At 35.0% G+C, this 18,609-nt stretch overlaps 1 protein-coding gene across 1 annotated transcript in view; it reads right to left on the reverse strand.

The window, feature by feature from the left end:
• The window catches only part of LOC21400025 (ribosomal RNA small subunit methyltransferase, chloroplastic), a 17,247-nt gene extending 4,271 nt beyond the window's left edge, over window positions 1-12,976 (reverse strand). Inside the window, 8 exon segments of the mRNA XM_024170202.1 lie at window positions 2,513-2,565; window positions 2,898-2,982; window positions 9,602-9,697; window positions 10,764-10,787; window positions 10,789-10,863; window positions 11,924-11,980; window positions 12,420-12,569; window positions 12,839-12,976. Of these exon segments, the coding sequence (XP_024025970.1) occupies window positions 2,513-2,565; window positions 2,898-2,982; window positions 9,602-9,697; window positions 10,764-10,787; window positions 10,789-10,863; window positions 11,924-11,980; window positions 12,420-12,563 (534 nt within the window). The 5' untranslated portion in view covers window positions 12,564-12,569; window positions 12,839-12,976.
• Window positions 12,977-18,609: the final 5,633 nt, after the last annotated feature.

Genomic DNA, 18,609 nt, shown 5'->3' on the forward strand with positions numbered 1-18,609 from the left:
AAAATTCTATATCTCAGCTGATGTTACCTTCTTTGAAAACAAATCTTATTTCCCTAAGTCCCATCTTCAGGGGGAGACAACTAATCTTGAAGATGGTACTTGGTCTGAGTCGTTTGAGTCTTTTGAACCACTTGATCTTCCGTCTACTTCTCATTCTCCTTTAGTCATCACTTCGGTCACCCCACAAGGTCCTGCCCAAGAGCCCGAGTCTTCCAACACAGAAACCGATCCTACTTGTCAACCCCAAGAGTCTGTCAGTTTTGAAAATCCGAAAGAGCCTGTGTCTAGCCAAGTTACTGATGTTCATCCAAGGTTTTCTCAGGTGTATACAAGAAGGGCAAAAGCCCCAAACCTGACACAAGTCCAAGAGACCAACCCGAGTCCTGAGAATGAGGGCATGGTGAGTACAGATTCATTCCTAGACACTGAGACATTTGAAGCTTCAGCCGATGACTCTCATCTGCCCATTGCCATCAGGAAAAAATCCCGAGAATGCTCCAAGAGGCCACTATATCCTCTTTCCCACTATGTCTCACCTAAACGCATGTCACCATCCCACTAGAGGTTTATAGCCAGCCTAAACACAATCTCCACACCAAATACACTTTCTGAGGCGTTATTGAAGGAGGAGTGGAGGAAGGCTATGAGAGAGGAATTAGAGGCTCTGGAAAAGAATCAAACATGGGAGATAGTGGAGAGACCAAAAGGAAAGAACATAGTTGATTGCAAATGGGTATTTGCATTAAAGTATAAGGTTGATAGATCTCTCGAGAGATATAAAGCAAGATTAGTTGCGAAAGGGTACACTCAGAGTTATGGGGTGGATTATCATGAGATATTCGCTCCGGTGGCAAAAATGAATACCGTGAGGATTTTTGTGTCGTTAGCAGCCCATTTTGACTAGCCATTGCTACAATATGAAGTGAAAAATGCCTTCCTCCATGGAGACTTGGATGAGGAGATATATATGAGCATCCCGCCAGGATTTGAGGGGAATAAAACCAGTGACAAAGTCTGTGAGCTTAAAAAGGCTCTATATGGGCTAAAACAGTCCCCTAGAGCATGGTTTGGCAGATTTGCTAAGGTAATGAAAGATTCGGGTTATAGGCAAAGTCAAGGTGATCACACGTTGTTCTTCAAACATTCAACCTCAGGGGGAGTGACTGCCTTGTTTGTGTATGTTGATGATATCATCGTAACGGGGAATGATCATAAGGAAAAAGATGACTTGAAGAGAAGACTGATTCAAGAATTTGAGATAAAGGAAATTTGTAGATTGAAGTATTTTCTTGGGATTGAGGTGGCATACTCTAGACAAGGCATCTTTCTATCCCAACGGAAGTATGTGACTGATCCTTTAATAGAAACTGGAAAGGCTGATTGTAAACCGGCTGCCACTCCTATGGACTCAAACCAGAAATTAAGTGAAGCAAGAGAGGAACCACCAGTGGACAAGGGAATGTATCAAAGGCTAGTTGGAAGACTCATATATCTCACACACACTCGGCCTGACATAGCTTACTCAGTGCGTGTGATCAGCCAATTTATGCACGATCCAAGGGAGCCTCACCTTCAAGCTGCACATAGAATACTGCACTACTTGAAGGGCAGTCCCAGAAAAGGGATCTTGTTCAAAAGGAACTATGTTTTCACGTTAGAAGCATATACAGATGCAGATTATGCCGGTTCTATAGTGGATGGAAGATCAACAACTGGCTATTGTACATTTCTTGGTGGTAATCTGATAACATGGAGGAGCAAAAAGCAGAATGTTGTGGCTAGATCATATGTAGAAGCTGAATTTCGGGCTGTTGCTCAAGGGATGTGTGAACTACTTTGGCTGAAAATTGTTCTAGAGGATTTGAGAGTCAAGTGGGAGGAACCTATGAAGCTCTACTACGACAACAAGTCAGCAATCAACATCGCTCACAATCCTATTCAACATGATAGGACAAAACATATTGAGATTGATAGGCACTTCATCAAAAAGAAGTTGGAAGAAGGACTCATATGTATGTCCTATGTTCCTTCAGGAGGTCAATTGGCTGACGTTCTAACAAAAGGATTAAATGGTTCTAATTTTCATGAGATTGTAGCCAAGCTGGGAATGGAAGATATTCATTCCTCAGCTTGAGGGGGAGTGTCGAGAGGTATTTTAGGCTGTAAATCATTAGGAAAATTAGTTTTAACAATTCCTGATTTTCAGGGATTGGGGTAGATATCCTTTCCTATTTTCTCTCTATGTAAACTCTATAAATACTTAGCCATGTAATTATTCAATATAGGAAATAAACAGATAATTCTTTATCCCTAGTTTGCGTCAGTATTATTTCTCAACACACTGGGCTAATTATAGATTATATAGCATCTAGTTAATGCAGTTATTTATTCGCATTTGACTTGTGTATCTAATAAAATTGCTACCACATATCCTATATTCGTTTAAAAAGAAGAGAGATTGAAAGCACTGAATACTATATATCTTTATTTGGTGAGATAATAAATCACCTACATTAGGCTGAGGGAAGAAATTTGTCCTTGACACCTTAAGTTTGAATTCCGAATCTGTTATGGGAATTCACAACAGAAACCTAAAGTCAACAAAACAATATAAAATGTGTTGGAAATTCTCTTGGTATAGAGGAGTGAATCATCCAGCGCCAATCTTGAAAACTTATTTCTGTTATCTTGTATCTCCTTCAACTAATATTAGTAATCATTATGGGATCTTAAGATAAGCACACATGGCTTAACAATTTCTGAGATAGTCAGCACAATTTTCGCTTGTTATACAAAAGTAGTAAAAAGCATCTTCATTTTCTGATCGATGTAACATCATGAGAAGTTATAAGTTTGAATACAACCGCAAGAGAGAAACAAAGGAACTGAAGAGATACCTAAATAGAAATTGACAAAGATATTGATCGGTCGGTATTCAGATGTCCACAAAGATGATTCCACCAAGCGCAAAGCTGTCTCCTCCTGAAAATATTTTAAGCATATAACAAAAGTAAAGGATACAAATCCACTAGCCAACTAATTTCTCATCTAGTTTCTCCTTATGACCTTGTTGTGACATAGGGCTTGATTTCAAGTGCCAACCAACAATTGAGTTGGTTTCTAATTACAGACTTGCTTAGGGATCTTTTCAAGTCTTGGGGACTTTTTTCTCCAAGACCTCTTCAAGTTGACAAGCGGATTTGTGTTTGGGATACAAATGGGTTTTCTTGAAATTCTTTATTTCAATCTTTGATCAAAATTCCGGATGTTCCTTTCTTTCAACCTTTCAAGTTTATACAGAAATCTTGTGCTCCTACTAAACTTAAAGTCTTTGCCCGGTTATTTTGTCAAAAAAATTGAACATCTGAGACTTAGTGTAGAGAAAACACTCTCAGTCAGTATTGTCTGGTGTGTTATGTGTAGGGCTGATGCAAAAACTGTGAACCATTTATTTATGCACTCCGAAGTGGCTTGGAGACTATGGGGGAATGTGTTGGAGGCAGCTGATCTTAAATGGTCCTTCCCAGATCAAAGTAATTCGATTTTGGTGGAGGATAAGTGCCTTTTGAAGATTTGTTTGAGAAGGCAAAATTTTTAGCCTCTTTGTGGGCTTCGACAGACTCCTCTTTCAAACACTTTCCTATGTCCTTTATTATACTAAGTTGGGAAGAAAATCTAGTTTAAATAATTATGTAATCGTTATGGTTGTTAAGTGTAGTTTTTGGAGTTTACTGTTTTTACTGTTCTGGCCTTCTGCTTTTCCTTTCTTTTGTTGTATTTTCTTTCGCTTTCTAATGGATTTCTCATCCATCTTATAAATGGATTTCTCATCCATCTTATAACTTCATTTGTATTGTTTTTGATCCAATGAAGTTTTTGTTTCTTATAAACAATAAAATTTAACTAACTTGCTTAGGAAAAAAAGTTACACAGAATATGATCTTAACATGAGAAAAAGATGAGATGACTTCAACAGGAAACTAAACTTAAGCAACCGATACCGTTTATAGTTAATCCTATTGAAGGCGAAAGAGGAATTCTATTAAAAAAAAAGGCGGACCCCAGTGCCAAAGAGGCTCTCATACTATCATAGGCTCGGGGGAAAGCTCAATCCCATATGTACGCGGCCTTATCCCCGAAGGAGAGGCCGTTTCTGGGATTCGAACCCTGGACTCCGGGTGCAAACGCAAGCGCTCCCACCGCGGTGCCAAGGCCCGCCTTCCGAAAGAGGAATTCTATTGATTGAATAAAAACACTACATGTTAGGGTATATTTATCCCTGTACACAAAATTAGAAAATTAAAAATAAAATATTCCATAATCTTCCTAGTCAAACCCCTACAAATCAGGCATTCCTATATCAATCAGGAAACTACCCAAAATCTCCCATAATCTACAATTGTACAATTGTACACGTTTTTCCTTAAATTCAAAATAAGCAAATATTCCAACACTCCCCCTCAAGCTGGGGTGTAGATGTTCTCCATTCCTAGCTTGCTCACAATTCTCTGAAACACTGGATTAGCCAATCCCTTAGTAAGGATATCAACCAACTGTCCATCAGAAGATACGTAAGGAGTACAAATCAAGCCACTTTCAAGTTTCTCCTTTATGAAATGCCTATCAACCTCCACGTGTTTCATTCAATCATGTTGCACTGGGTTATGTGCAATGTTGATAGCAAATTTATTGTCACAATAAGTTTCATAGGCGTTTCCCATTTGATTCTCAAGTCTTCCAAGATTATCTTAAGACATAGCAATTCACAGATGCCTTGTGCCATCGATCGAAACTCTGCCTCCGCACTGGATCTAGCCACAACTGGTTGCTTCTTGCTCCTCCAAGTCACTAAGTTCCCGCCAAAGAAGGTGCAATATCCAGAGGTCAATCTCCTGTCAGTGACTTAGCCAGCATAATCTGCATCGGTATAAGCTTCTAATGTCAGACTATTCCCTTTTGTAAAGAGAATTCCCTTTCCTGGAGTAGCCTTCAAGTATTGCAATATTCGATACACTGCTTGGAGGTGCACTTCCTTCGGATTGTGCATAAACTAACTCACCACACTTACGGCATATGCTATGTCTGGTCGTGTGTGTGAAAGATAGATTAATCTTCCAACTAGTCTTTGAAACATGCCGCTGTCCACGGATTCCGAGTTTGAAGCTTCTCCTAATTTGTGGTTAGGCTCTATGGGAGTGTCTGATGGTCTACAACCAAGTCTGCCTGTTTCCTTCAACAAGTCTAGAATGTATTTTTGTTGTGAAATGAGGATCCCTTCTTTGGACCGTGCCACCTCTATTCCCAAAAAGTACTTCAGTTTTCCAAGGTCTTTTATTTCGAATTCCTTGGCTACGCACCTACGAAGAGCTTCCTTTTCTTCATGATCATTCCCAGTTACTATTATGTCATCCACATGAACTAGCAACACTGTAACTCCCCCTGAAGTCGAATGTTTGATAAATAATGTATGATCCTGGTCGACATATTAAGGGTAGAATGGTATAAATCGGCTTTGATTAGGATAAATCAGTTTGGAAGATTTAGGATATTCAAATCTTTCCTTATCTTCTCCTAGTGATTATCCGGGATTGTTTAGGATTAGGAATTACTCAATAAAATCTGATTTGAATATTAAATTCAAATCAGTCACTTATAAGGAGATTATCTTTCCTTTTATTCGGATAAGCCAACTAAACTTGGCTGCCTATTTATTTGTATTTTCTGCAATATTCAATAAGATAGTAGAGTATTTCTCTTTCAAATCTGTCCTTATGGTATCAGAGCAATGGGGTCATCTAGTCTATCATGGAGAGTTTTGGGATTACCTGAGGATGAAGGATTAGGACTCACCATAGGTTCGGATTCAGTCCACAGTGCTTGTGAATTGTTTATTTCCTTGAAAATTTTTCCTCCGAGAGTAGACTTGCAGTTTTAGAAGTGGTTGCGGAACTAGCTGTGAACCAGGCTGGGACGGCTGCTCTGGCTGTAAAGACAACTGTGATAGCGGCTGTGAATCTTCCAGTTCAGTTTTGGTTTTGACTGGAACTGGAATGTCGATATTGAGGGCTGACTGTGGGGTCAAGGCTTCTTCAACTGTGGCTGTGGCTATGACATCCCATTCCCACACATAAGCTTCGGTATCATTACTCTCCCCCTAAAGCAAAGTGTGGGAATAAATGGGTATTTCTTCAAAAAAGGTGACATCTCGGGTGACAAAGGTTTTTTTAGTTTATGGGCAGAAACACCAATAACCCTTTTTTGTTGGAGAATATCCGAGGAATATGGTTTTTATGGCTCGGGGGTCGAGTTTGGAGCGATGTTGGGAATGGACATGGACAAACGCTACAACCAAAAGTTTTAAGGGGAAGGTTGTTTGTGAGGATATTAGAGTGTGGGACTTGAGTTGTAAGGACATACAATGGGGTTTGAAATTTTAGGGGGCGGCTGTGTAGTCTGTTGATGAGAAAGGCTGCGGTTAAGATGGCCTCACCCCATAGATGTTTGGGTACGTTCATAGTGAACATAAGGGCACGGGCCACTTCCAACAGATGCCGATTCTTTCTTTCTGAAGTTCCATTTTGTTATGGTGTTTCCGTACAAGAACTCTGGTAAATGATTCTATTTTGATCAAGATAAGTACCCAAAGTGGACTGGAAGTATTCATCGCCATTATCAGTTCTTAGAACCGAAATCTTTCTCTGAAATTGAGTTTGAACCATTTTATGGAAGGTTTGAAAGATTTGGCTGGTTTCAGATTTTTCCCTAAGCAAGTAAACCCAAGTCACCCGTGTATGGTCATCAATAAACGTGATAAACCATCGTTTGCCATTTAAGGTTGTTACCCTAGAAGGGCCCCATATATCACTGTGAATCAAGGAGAAAGGCATAAAGGATGCATATGGTTTTGGTGAGAAAGGTACACGTGTATGCTTCGCAAATTGACAAATATCACAAGTAAATGAAAAAGTATCTTTATTCTTGAATATCAGCCTGCTTTTCCCCATCTTCCACGGAGATGCTTCCCAATTCCAGCAACACCCCTTCATCCTGCTCACAGAAAGCCTTGACCATGGCCTTAAGTGATGCCCGGGAGTGACATAGACTGGGATCCCCTTGGTAACAAAAATTTCAAATAAGAAAAACTGGGGTGGCCAAGTCTATGATGCCACAACATTATTTCTTTATTACTAGAAACCGAAATAAAAGACACTCCTAACACGTGCTTGTCAACTCTCAGATTCTAAATTCTCAAGGAAATAAAGTCCTTCATAGGCTCTAGTACTGCCAATCGTCTTCCCCGATGATAGGTCCTGAAATTGACACATAGAAGGGGAAAAATTAGCTACACAGTTATTGTCACGAGTGAGTTTGCTAATGGCCAGCAAGTTACACTTTAAGGTTGGAACATGTAGCCGTCATGGAGGAAATGAATGCGCTAAAAAAGAATGAGACTTGGGAGATTGTTGATTTGACAAGTGATAAGAAGACTGTGGGGTGTAAGTGGGTATTTACAGTAAAATGTAAGGCTGGTGGCAACATAGAAAGATATAAGGCAAGACTAGTGGCGAAAGGGTTTACACAGACCTATGGAATAGATTATCGGGAGACATTTGCTCTAATTGCAAAGATAAACTCTATTCGGGTTCTACTGTCCCTAGCCGTGAATAACTACTGGCCATTGTATCAGTTGGATGTTAAAAATGCATTCTTAAATGGATACTTAGAAGAAGAGGTGTTCATGAGTCTACCGCCTAGTTTTGAAGAAGAATTCGGGAAGAATAAAGTATGTAAGTTGAAGAAGTCTTTGTATGGACTTAAACAATCCCCTAGAGCGTGGTTTGAATGTTTTGGACAAGCTATAAGGAGTTATGGCTACTCCCAGAGTCAAGAGGATCATACTATGTTCTATAAACACTCAGCTGGCAATAAGATTGCTATTCTAATTGTTTATGTGGATGATATAATCCTAACAGGAAATGATGATGCAGAGTTGGGAACCTTGAAGAAGAAACTTGCAGTTGAGTTTGAAATCAAAGACTTAGGGACGGTGAAGTATTTCCTTGGAATGGAGTTTGCTAGGTCTAAGGAAGGTATAATCGTCAACCAACACAAATATATACTTGACTTAGTGAAACAGGCATGCTAGGTTGCAAGGCAGCCGAGACACCCCTTGAACCAAACTTAAAGTTACAACCAGCCAAAGAAGAAGAAATGGTGAACAGGGAGCAATATCAGAGACTCGTTGGAAGACTAATATATTTGACTCATACACGCCCAGATATCGCATTTACAGTAAGTTTGGTAAGCCAATTTTATGCATTCACCTGGGAAAGAACACTTTGATGCCGTGTATCGAATCCTAAGGTACTTAAAGGGAACTCCTGGGAAAGGATTGTTATTTAAAAGGCAGGGACACTTGCAAATTGAGGTCTACACAGATGTTGACTAGGCTGGAAGTTCAACTGATAGAGGATCAACATCGGGCTACATGGGAACCTAGTTACTTGGCGAAGCATGAAACAGAATGTCGTTGCGAGAAGTAGTGTTGAAGCCGAGTTTAGGTCTCTTGCTCATGGAATTTGTGAAGTAATATGGATTAGAAGACTACTGGAGGATTTGAAACTGGCAGAGGTCTCACCAATGAAAGTATATTGCGACAATAACGCAGCAATTTCTATTGCACACAATCCAGTTCTACATGATAGAACAGAGCATGTAGAAGTGGATAGACATTTTATCAAAGAGAAACTTGACAGTGGACAGATTTGCATGGCATACATTCTCACGGCTGATCAAGTTGATGATGTTCTCACAAAGGGATTTCACAAGAAACAATTCGATAGACTAATTAGCAAGCTGTATATGGAAGATATTTTCCATCCAGCTTGAGGGGGAGTGTTGAAATACACAGAATATTCTCATAAGATTGGTCAACTTTCCAGTTTATGTTTTGATGTAAATAGGCAGATTTGTTTCATTCTTTCATTTGCGTAGATTAATCAAAGATTGTGAATTAGGAAAGTTGGCTGTATTTTATTCTTTCCTGTTTTTTATTTTTCTTTCATGTTTTCTTTTTGCATGTATTCGGCTATTTATAGCCTGTAAATTTCAGTGATGAATAAGAAGTTTTTGAACCATTCTTTTTGCACGGATTCTTCAGACATGTTGATTTTGGCTCAAGAATTATAAGACCAACGAAAAACAGGAGCAGAAAGATCAGTGAGAGATGAAACGGCAATTAAGGCCTGATAAGTGAACCAGAAAATTGAAACACCAATGGCTATGAAGGCAGAAAAAAGTTAGAATTCTCAGAGTCGTCGCTCTGATACCATGAAAGCAAAAGAGGAATTCTATTGATTGAATAAAAACGTTACATGTTAAGGTATATTTATCCTTGTACACAAAATCAGAAAATTAAAAATAAAATATTCTAGAATCTGCCTAGTCAAACCCCTACAAATCAGGCATTCCTATATCAATCAGGAAACTACCCAAAACATCCCATAATCTACAATTGTACAGTTGTACACGTTTTTCCTTGAATTCAAAATAAGCAAATATTCCAACACCTATATATGAACGCTAGAGGAAAATTGCCAACCTGAAGTAAGAGAACTACTTCTGAAATAATGTCACCCATTGGAAGAAGTTGTTTAACTACGTCCGTACTTATGTTAAATGGTATATTTGCGACCACCTGCAAGATGGAAACACACGTAAGCAGTACTAAAAGAACACAATGTTATTGTCACTATTTTTTTCACTCTTTCAGCAAATTTATTGAAAAGTATAGCATCTTGATAGGAGGCCATTATATACCTACACTATAAGATTTCAAGGTGAGAAAACTCTTCATCTCTAGACTTTCAAAGATGGGTAAAGGGATCAATTCCCCCTCGTTTTGTCTATATGCATTTATTTAATTCAAAGGCCTCTTTCGTCCCAAATTCAAAGACTTCATATTCTAAATATGCTCTAGAAGAACATTTTGGAGAGCCGGTGAGGTAACTTGGCAGCCAAAGTTTCTTATAGGTCACGTTTACTAACAAGATTAAAAGCTAAGTTTTATTCTAACTTGTGCTCCCTAAACTTTACATCATTCCCACTCTACCTTGATCTTTAAAAACTCTCACTTCACTACTTCAAACTTTGAATTAGTCTTACTTAACCCCTCTGTTAGAATTTCTGTTAAAAATAAATAGTACGAATAAAAGATTTTTAAGGGAAAATTTTGATATTTCATCTCCTTAGAGTAGAAGAATTTTAACACTTATAGAATCCGACTCTAAAGCTCCAGAACATCGGGCACAAAGCGTTCATTTTTTTGGTTAAATTTTCCAGTTTTTTCCTTGTTAAATAGTGATTAAGGGTTCTTTATGGTAGGATTACTATTAAATCTCATCTTAGCCTCTCTGATTGGGTATATTCTGTTTGTTTTTAACTGAAATCCTAACAAAACAGGTTAAGTGAGAATAATTCAAAGTGTGGAGTCGTCAAGCATGACCTTTCAAAGATCTGGGGGCAAAGTGGGAACGGTTGTACAATTTAGAGGCATAAATGAAAATAATCCAAAAGTTAATGATACAATAACAAGCATTGAAGCATATAAACTAAACTGCTCAATGATGCCCTTAGAAAAGGAGAGGAAAAAGAAAACCAACTCAGAAAACTATGCCCAAAGCAAAATGATAATAGTTATACAAAAGAAATTTTACAGAGAATAAATAATTGCAGCATATTCAGATGGAGCAGAGTTCTCTCACCTTCGCATATCCTGAATTCAAATCGGATAGACTTACTACTTTCCAATACTGATAGTACATGTGAGCAAATATGACATTTGAGAACGTCTTCATTTAGGACCTACAAGTTTCACGTTTCAGTTAAAAAGTAGCAAAAGAATCTGCAATACGTTTTCAATATTGAGTCCAGAAACCATCAAACTTTTGATCTTCCTTATGTGGAGTTTCCAAAAGATATAAGATGACGATAAAAATTAAAGAACTCACATGAACGTGATTGGAAATTAAAGTGCACAATTAGCGAAAATAAGCTGAAGTAAAACGATAATACGAAAGAGAAAAAATATATACAAATATCAAAAATTAAGTGAATTTTCTTCAGTGAGATTTATGAAAGTTAGTTGTCGTACATCAGTACATGACAACAAAGCTAACCAACATTGCAAAAAAGTGTTAGGCTTTTTTGCATGGGACTCGCTCAACTTTTCGCGATTTACAATTTGGTCATTAAACTTTTTTTTTATAATCGGCTCTTTAACATTTGAAATCCGTTGCAATTCGGGTCCAATTGGAATTTAGATATAAGAAACAATGAATTAGAGATATCAGATTCAATCAAAACCATTTGGAAATTCAGTCATGCTCTGTTTTCTTCAATGGAGGAACCCAAATTTAGTCGAATCAAATCTTGTGTTCCTAAGTCTCAATCTTCTCGTTCTTCTGGATCAAATTCAGCAATTTTTTTTTTTTTGTTTTCCTGAAAAGGGTTTGTTTCTTTTGAAATGACCATCTAATGCCTTAAAAAAAGTCACGTGATTAAATCCATACAATATTTGAAGGCCATTTTTAATTGGATCAAAATTGCAAAAGATTTCAAACGTTAAGGAGCCAATTGCAAAAAAAAAAAAAAAATTTAAGGACCAAATTGTAAATCCCGAAAGGTTGAGTGGGGTCCCATGAAAAAAGCCTAAGTGGACAGTTAATATTTGGAGCTCATTTCCTTAGTTGTGCTAGGTGGCAAGGTTATAATTTAGTCCTTGCAGTGCGATCTATGTCATTTTGAAAAACCATATTCGCAGCTTCGACGAGAGAAATAATTTGTTAATACTGGAAATGAATCTAGATAAAAAGGTGCTAAATTTATCCCTTAAACTGAGTTTTATTATCAAAATATGACTTACCTTCAAATGGTCAGTGTCTGCAAATCTTTCACTCACAAGAGCAGCCATGTGCGGATCCTAAAGATCACAAAATGCGTCAAATAAGTCTGCAATCTCATCCAGATAATGCAAATCAAAATATCTCCAACTGGGAGGATTGCAAATGTTAGGAAACAGGTGGTGACAACATGATTTACTTGGTGAATCAGTCTGCGGAACCAAATACTAATGAGTGGGGTCAAGTGCCCTACTCAGATTTTAAAATTTAGATTTTTACCAATAAAATTGTCCTAAAATCTCAGCTGCACCCCACTTTGTAAGAAAGATTTTTTGCCTCCACTCACTAATTTAATTAAATATATAAGTGCATTCACATTAAATAAAAAAATTCTCTTTTTTTTTTCCAATAGTGCGCCCACTGAAAGACTTGTTGGCCTCGCCACAAAGGTAAACCAGAATAAGACTTCAATGGACATATGCAGTTCATAATATAAGACTCATGAGCTATATGACTAACCTTTTCAATTGCGATAACATAAGCACCAGCACTAATAAGAACGTTAGTCAAAGAGCCAGTTCCTGGCCCAATTTCTAGCACCACATCACCATCTCCAACATCAGCCGCACTTGATAGCTGCTCGTTGATCTCAGAGTTCAACATATAGTGCTGCAACCCATGAAAACGGCAAAAGAAAAAAAATCAGAGCCTTCTTCAGATAACGTCCACTAACTGCTTGACGAAATGTCCCAACCAACTTTAGCAATTTATAACCCAAATTCAAACAAACCGACTTCCAGGAACAATAACAAGGACCAATTTTCAGGAACTTTAGTTCTCACAGGAGTGACAAAACACGCACGAGCAGAAAGAAACTCAGTTACCGAGGTTGTAACTTTTTTCTCGGGAAACAAACAGAATGAGAGTATGGGGTTAACCTGGCCGAGAGATTTTCGTGGAAAACGGCCTTTAGAGTTGAGAGCTTTGAGAGTGGCGTGGTAGTCATCTGGGCCTTTTCTTCTTCCACTTGTTGTTGAAGAGGACAAGGAGATGAAGAAGCTCTTCGCGATTCTTGTGTGGTATTATGAGCTGGTTTTGAAGGCTTCAGCCTCTGTTTCGGAGTCGTGGTGGAAGATATTGGCGGGAGACATTGGAGGAGATGAACTGCTGAAGTCATCACTCGGTGTGTGCGAGAGACTAGAAAGAGAGATCCGAGAAAGCTTAAGGAAAATTTTTTCCTGTTTTTTTTTTATTATTATTATTAAGAATAGGGTCCAACCACGAACCACTGTAGGACCTCGTCCAATCCGGATAGCGCCTTTTTTACTCTTCGCCTCTCTCTGTTTCTCTGTCTTCAAATCCCCGAATTTTCCTTCTCTCTTCAACACTCTCCGACGAGAAAGCCGAATGTGATCCACCGTCATCGGCCCCAGGCAGAGCCACGACGATGGCGACAATTGTTGCGAGGCCTCACGACGGGAATGGCCGCCTCAAGATCTTCGCGACAGAGATGGCCGCAAGTAAATCTCCGTTTCGAGGTAGATCCCAGCGATTAGATCTGAGCGCGTCAGAGATCCCGGCCAGCGATCTCGTGTCGCCGCCTGGCCTCGCGATGCCGAGAGATTCACCATTCTTCTCTGGCGACGGCATCAAAAACATGATTGCAACAACGAGTTCAAGCCGTCGATTGCTTACGTTTTCGACCACCTCTAGAAAAATTTGCTGAAAATTTGAGAATGTAAATCCATTTTTGTTTCAATCGTTGAGCTTTTTTGCGTTTGTAAATCCTTGTTTTAAGTTTGTGTGTTTCAAGTTATAAACCATTCTTCGTTCTGCTTCAATTTGTAAATCATCCTTCGCCCTTTTTTTTTTTCCTTCTTTCCTTATTAGCTTGATCGAAAAAAAAAAGAAATAGCTTTTGGGCATATGAAAATATTTTTAGAATGATTTTATTTTTAGTATAAAAATAAAAATAAAACTTTTTTAAAAATTATTTTAGAATCAATTTTAAAATTATATTTAGTGATTTTTTAAGATATTAATTTGAGTATAATAAAAAAATAAAATTATATTTGGTTATATTTATATTTATTTTGAGTATATGTAATTAATAATTTTAAATTAATATATTAAGTAATTAATATAATATAAATATTTAACAAATAAAAACTAATATATTAATAATAGAATAATAGTAGATAAGTACAGTAATTAAACTATATATATAATAAATTAATAGACTAAATAATTAAAAAATAGTAATTAGAAATTAATTATAAGTAATTATTATGTTAGTAATGCACTCACATTAATTAGATTATACGTAATTATTAACTTTTAATTACATAATTAACTAATTAGTTAATTAATTACTAATGTTTATTTAATAATCTATTATTTGATATACACATGATCATTTTTTGATAATTATTCTTTTTATAATGATTAATTACTAATAATAAGTTATTAATTATTATTGATTAATATATTATGTAATATTAATTATTATTGATTAATATATTATGTAATATTAATTATTAATTGAGTACTTAATATTTATTTTTTATTTACCAAGTATTTACCAATTAATAGATTATAATTAACATAATATATGATTGAAATATTAAATATTAAATATTTATTTATTGCTTAATTATTAATTAATCTTTAACTAAATAAATAATTACTGTATTATTTATTATTTTATCAACAAAATTAAAAACTTAATAGTAATAAATTAATATTTAATTAATAATTAATAATTACTATTTATTAATTAGTTATTAAGTATATTTATTTATTAATTATTAATTAATAAGCAATTAATAATTAATTATGTCATATAATATTGTTGATAAGTACTAGAAAATGAAAATGGAAAAGGAAAAACAATTTTCAATCGTTTTCTACTTTCTTCACAAAAATCATTCTCATTGTTTTTTTGTTTTCGTTTTCATTTTCAAAACTTTTATTAAACAAACGTGATTTGTAGACCATTTTTATTTTCGTGCCTCAAAAGATGTGGAGAAACGTTTTTGAAAACAACTAAAAAATAATTTCAAACACACCCTTTGTTTCTCAATAGTCTATAATATAGAAGGGTAAAATTGGAAAACTTAAAACTTAAAACTAAGTATGGCCTATTATTTTCTAATCTTTGATAAATGGGTTATTTTTTCAAAACTTGGCCTATTTCCTACAATTTCTCTTATTTTTTCTTCATTAATTAAATGATCGTTGTTTATTTTTTTTAATAGAATGATATAAATAATATTTTTTACCATAAGTGGTACTTCTAATTTGTCCAATCTTTTGTTATCTCCATGATCTTTATGTTAAGAACATATTCTTCATATTTTACAACTTTCAAATTAACACTCCTTGAAAATTATCTACTAATTATACATGAATGATCCTTCCATTCTCATAGTATATCTCCTATCACTTTTTTTGTAAATTTTTCTTCATTCCATTTTTGTAATTTATTTGTTATTGTCCATTTGACTAGTATTTGATAAGAGTAACTCTAGTTCATCTCAAACTCTAATAACCACAAACACACCAAAAGATCTAACAAATTAAACTAACATTATTGAACTGTAGAATCTCACTGTTGTAATGAAATATGGAGGGGTCGGACTTAGATGTAAAGTCAATACAATTATTACAAAAATGACATTTGTGATTGTAGTTGTTTAAGCCCCCAATTCTAGAGAATTATGGGTACATGCGAGAAGTTTAAGGAATTTTGTTTTCTTTTTAAAAGAGAGAACTCGTTTGATAAGGAGGCCGTTCATTGTCCCCCGTTGCCGGTCTCCTCTTTTTTTTCTCTCTTTTTTTTTAGATTTGTTTTCCTTTTTTCTTTTTAATTTTTTCTTTTAGTTTTTTTTTTCAATTTCTTCTTTTTACCTCCCTTATCTTTTTCTATTACATCTTTTTTTTTTAGATTTGTTTTCCTTTTTTCTTTTTTCTTTTTAATTTTTTCTTTTAGTTTTTTTTTTCAATTTCTTCTTTTTACCTCCCTTATCTTTTTTTATTACATCTTTTAATTTTTATATATTTTCAAATATATCCCTGTAAATACTTTTTTATGGTTATTTAAAATAATATTTTGTTCTTATTTTTTTTCATCCTTTCTTTTTTCGGCAATTTGTATAATTGTTGTTTTAAATGTCTGCGCGCGTTTTTGACTAGTTTAAGTAAACGGTATAACTAATCACATATACTTACGAAATTAAAACAAAAACAAAAAAAAGAAAACGTAAAACAATTAAAAATTAATTGAATATTCTTTTACTTTTAGACTCTTAAGAAAAAACTCTTTAGAAAAAAATATGATCAACATTCAACGTTGGAGTTCATAGAGGATTTCCATAGAGGAATTTTTAGGTGTAAGTATTAGAAAGTTAATATCGCATATGTTCACTAGTTCAATAATTATCAGGGGATATTCTTTTCTCTTTAGTTTTTTTTTTTCAACCAGATAATTAATCGAACAAGATTTAAAAATATTTATGTTACAACTTGGAAGATAATTAGAAAAAAAAACTTTAGCAAACTTCGGATATTATATATAATATTTTTCTCAAGATAAATCTATTAATTATACATTTAAATTTAAAATAATAATAAACGTAGTGATATAAATGTTACCGAAACAGGTTGAGGACTAATTAAAAGGATTAATCACTTTCAACATTTTAAGATTTTTATGTGGGTTCAGTTATGCATTTCCTAAAAATAAGGAGCCTTACATAGTTGCCTCAAGTAATGGCCTTGATTACCATTACCACTAACAATTCTATATCACATTATGAATATCATAAATACTAACGAAGGCAAATCTGGGACTTACGACGAGCGCATGAAAAACACATGCAAATATGGGACAAAGGTGATAATTGATTTAGGAGTGGTTTCTTGTTTGTTGTATTTTATAGTAGAGGCAATCAAGAAAATGAAGCATGTCAATGACTAGGGCGGCGCAGATCATCATCATGGCAAGAGGCATCCGACTTCCAGGAACTGGGATGCCTTCATCGCCCTCTTGCTTCTCTTCATTCTCTTCTCCCTCTTCGCTTTCGACCTCATCACGAGTTGCCACTCATTCGTGACTAACATTGTTAGTTGTCAGAAGATTGATCCTCTTGGGAATAGTACTAGAGCAATTATTCATCAGCCATGATTATGATTATTACTTCGTCACAATATTTAAAGGGCATTTGGTATGCGATAAATCTTTAATAATTATGTTGTATGGGTTTTAGACTATCTCGAAATGGGATAAGTGAATCTAGACTTGTCTAGAAATGAAAAGTTGTAATTTTTGTACCGAACATGAAAATTTGAGAGATTCCTATTTCCTTAGAATTACTGCCTTCTAATACTTTACTTTCTCTATCTTTTCGGTTGTAAATAGATCATGTTGTTTCCGATTATTGATTATTTATGAAATTATATAGTTTTATTCTTGTTTAAGCAATAGTTTGAATTTTTTTGTAATCATGTATAACTTGTAAAGTGATTCTTCTTAGGCATTATCACTAGATTTTCATTTTAACTAAAATTACATTAACAAATTCTTTTAAAAAAAAGAGTAAAACCTCCATAAAATATTATTATCGGGACTAAGAAAAAGTATTATTTTAATGGGGTTATTAATTTATCGATAAATGAATATTTATTAATTTAAAGAGCAAGCATATGGATAAAATAGGGTCCGAAAAACTTAGAATGCACATTCTTCTAAAAAACTACACGCGTACATACATATAATATTATCAATGATTGGACATTTCAGAATCAATGTTTCTAAATGAAAAAAAAAGTTTGAGATTCTAGTGTCGAAATTCTTGAATCCTTTTCTTTCTTGGGTATATGTGGTCATTCTAATTCATCTTTGGATATCCCAACTAATGATGGGGTATTTTGATCTCCATCTTAAAAGTATTGAATGATTGTTATCTTGTCTTTCTATTATCTTGTCACATCAAAAAGCTTACAATTTAAATATAGTTAAAGAAGAGCCTGCTTACAATTTAAATATAGTTGAAGAGAGCAGAAAAAGGCTCCAGCTTTTAAGTAATTATTTGGAAAAAAATTTTAAAAAGAACTTTCTAGAACATTTACATGAGATTTTTTGTTCATTAATAAAAATAAAAATAAAAATAAAAATGTTATTTGAAACTCTAAAGTAACTTGCTGTTTTTTAATTAGAAACTCTTCTAGGAGAAGCCATGTATACAGGTTTGGCTTCTCTTGAAAAAGCTTCCCAAGAAGCTCTTCTGGTATTTCAACTAAGCATCTCTGAAACTAAAAGCTGCTTATGAGTTCAGGAAGCCAAAAACTGGCTTATAAAAGCTCTGCCAATTGTCCTAGCTAGTCCAGGAAAAATATTCATACATATCAAACATTGTAAGAGGAAAAAAAAATCAAGACCATCAACTCCTTCAAATGAACCACCAACATGAACAAGAGTCTAAAATCATTGTAAGTTTAAGATCTTGATTTGGTTTTGCTGCCAAACCATTTCACAACCATGGAAAATCAAAATTCTAAGTTCATGAATCCATCATAAAACGAAATTTGAAGTTCATGAAGGCTTGCTTGTCTCTAAAGAAATGACTTTAAAAGTACTGAGAATAATAATGCTTATCGGTTTAAGGATAGGTGAATAAGTACTAAGAAAACTAGAAAAGCAAGCAAATAG

The sequence above is a fragment of the Morus notabilis genome, unplaced genomic scaffold, assembly GCF_000414095.1.
Source record: "Morus notabilis unplaced genomic scaffold, ASM41409v2 Scaffold413, whole genome shotgun sequence".
NCBI lineage: Eukaryota > Viridiplantae > Streptophyta > Magnoliopsida > Rosales > Moraceae > Morus > Morus notabilis.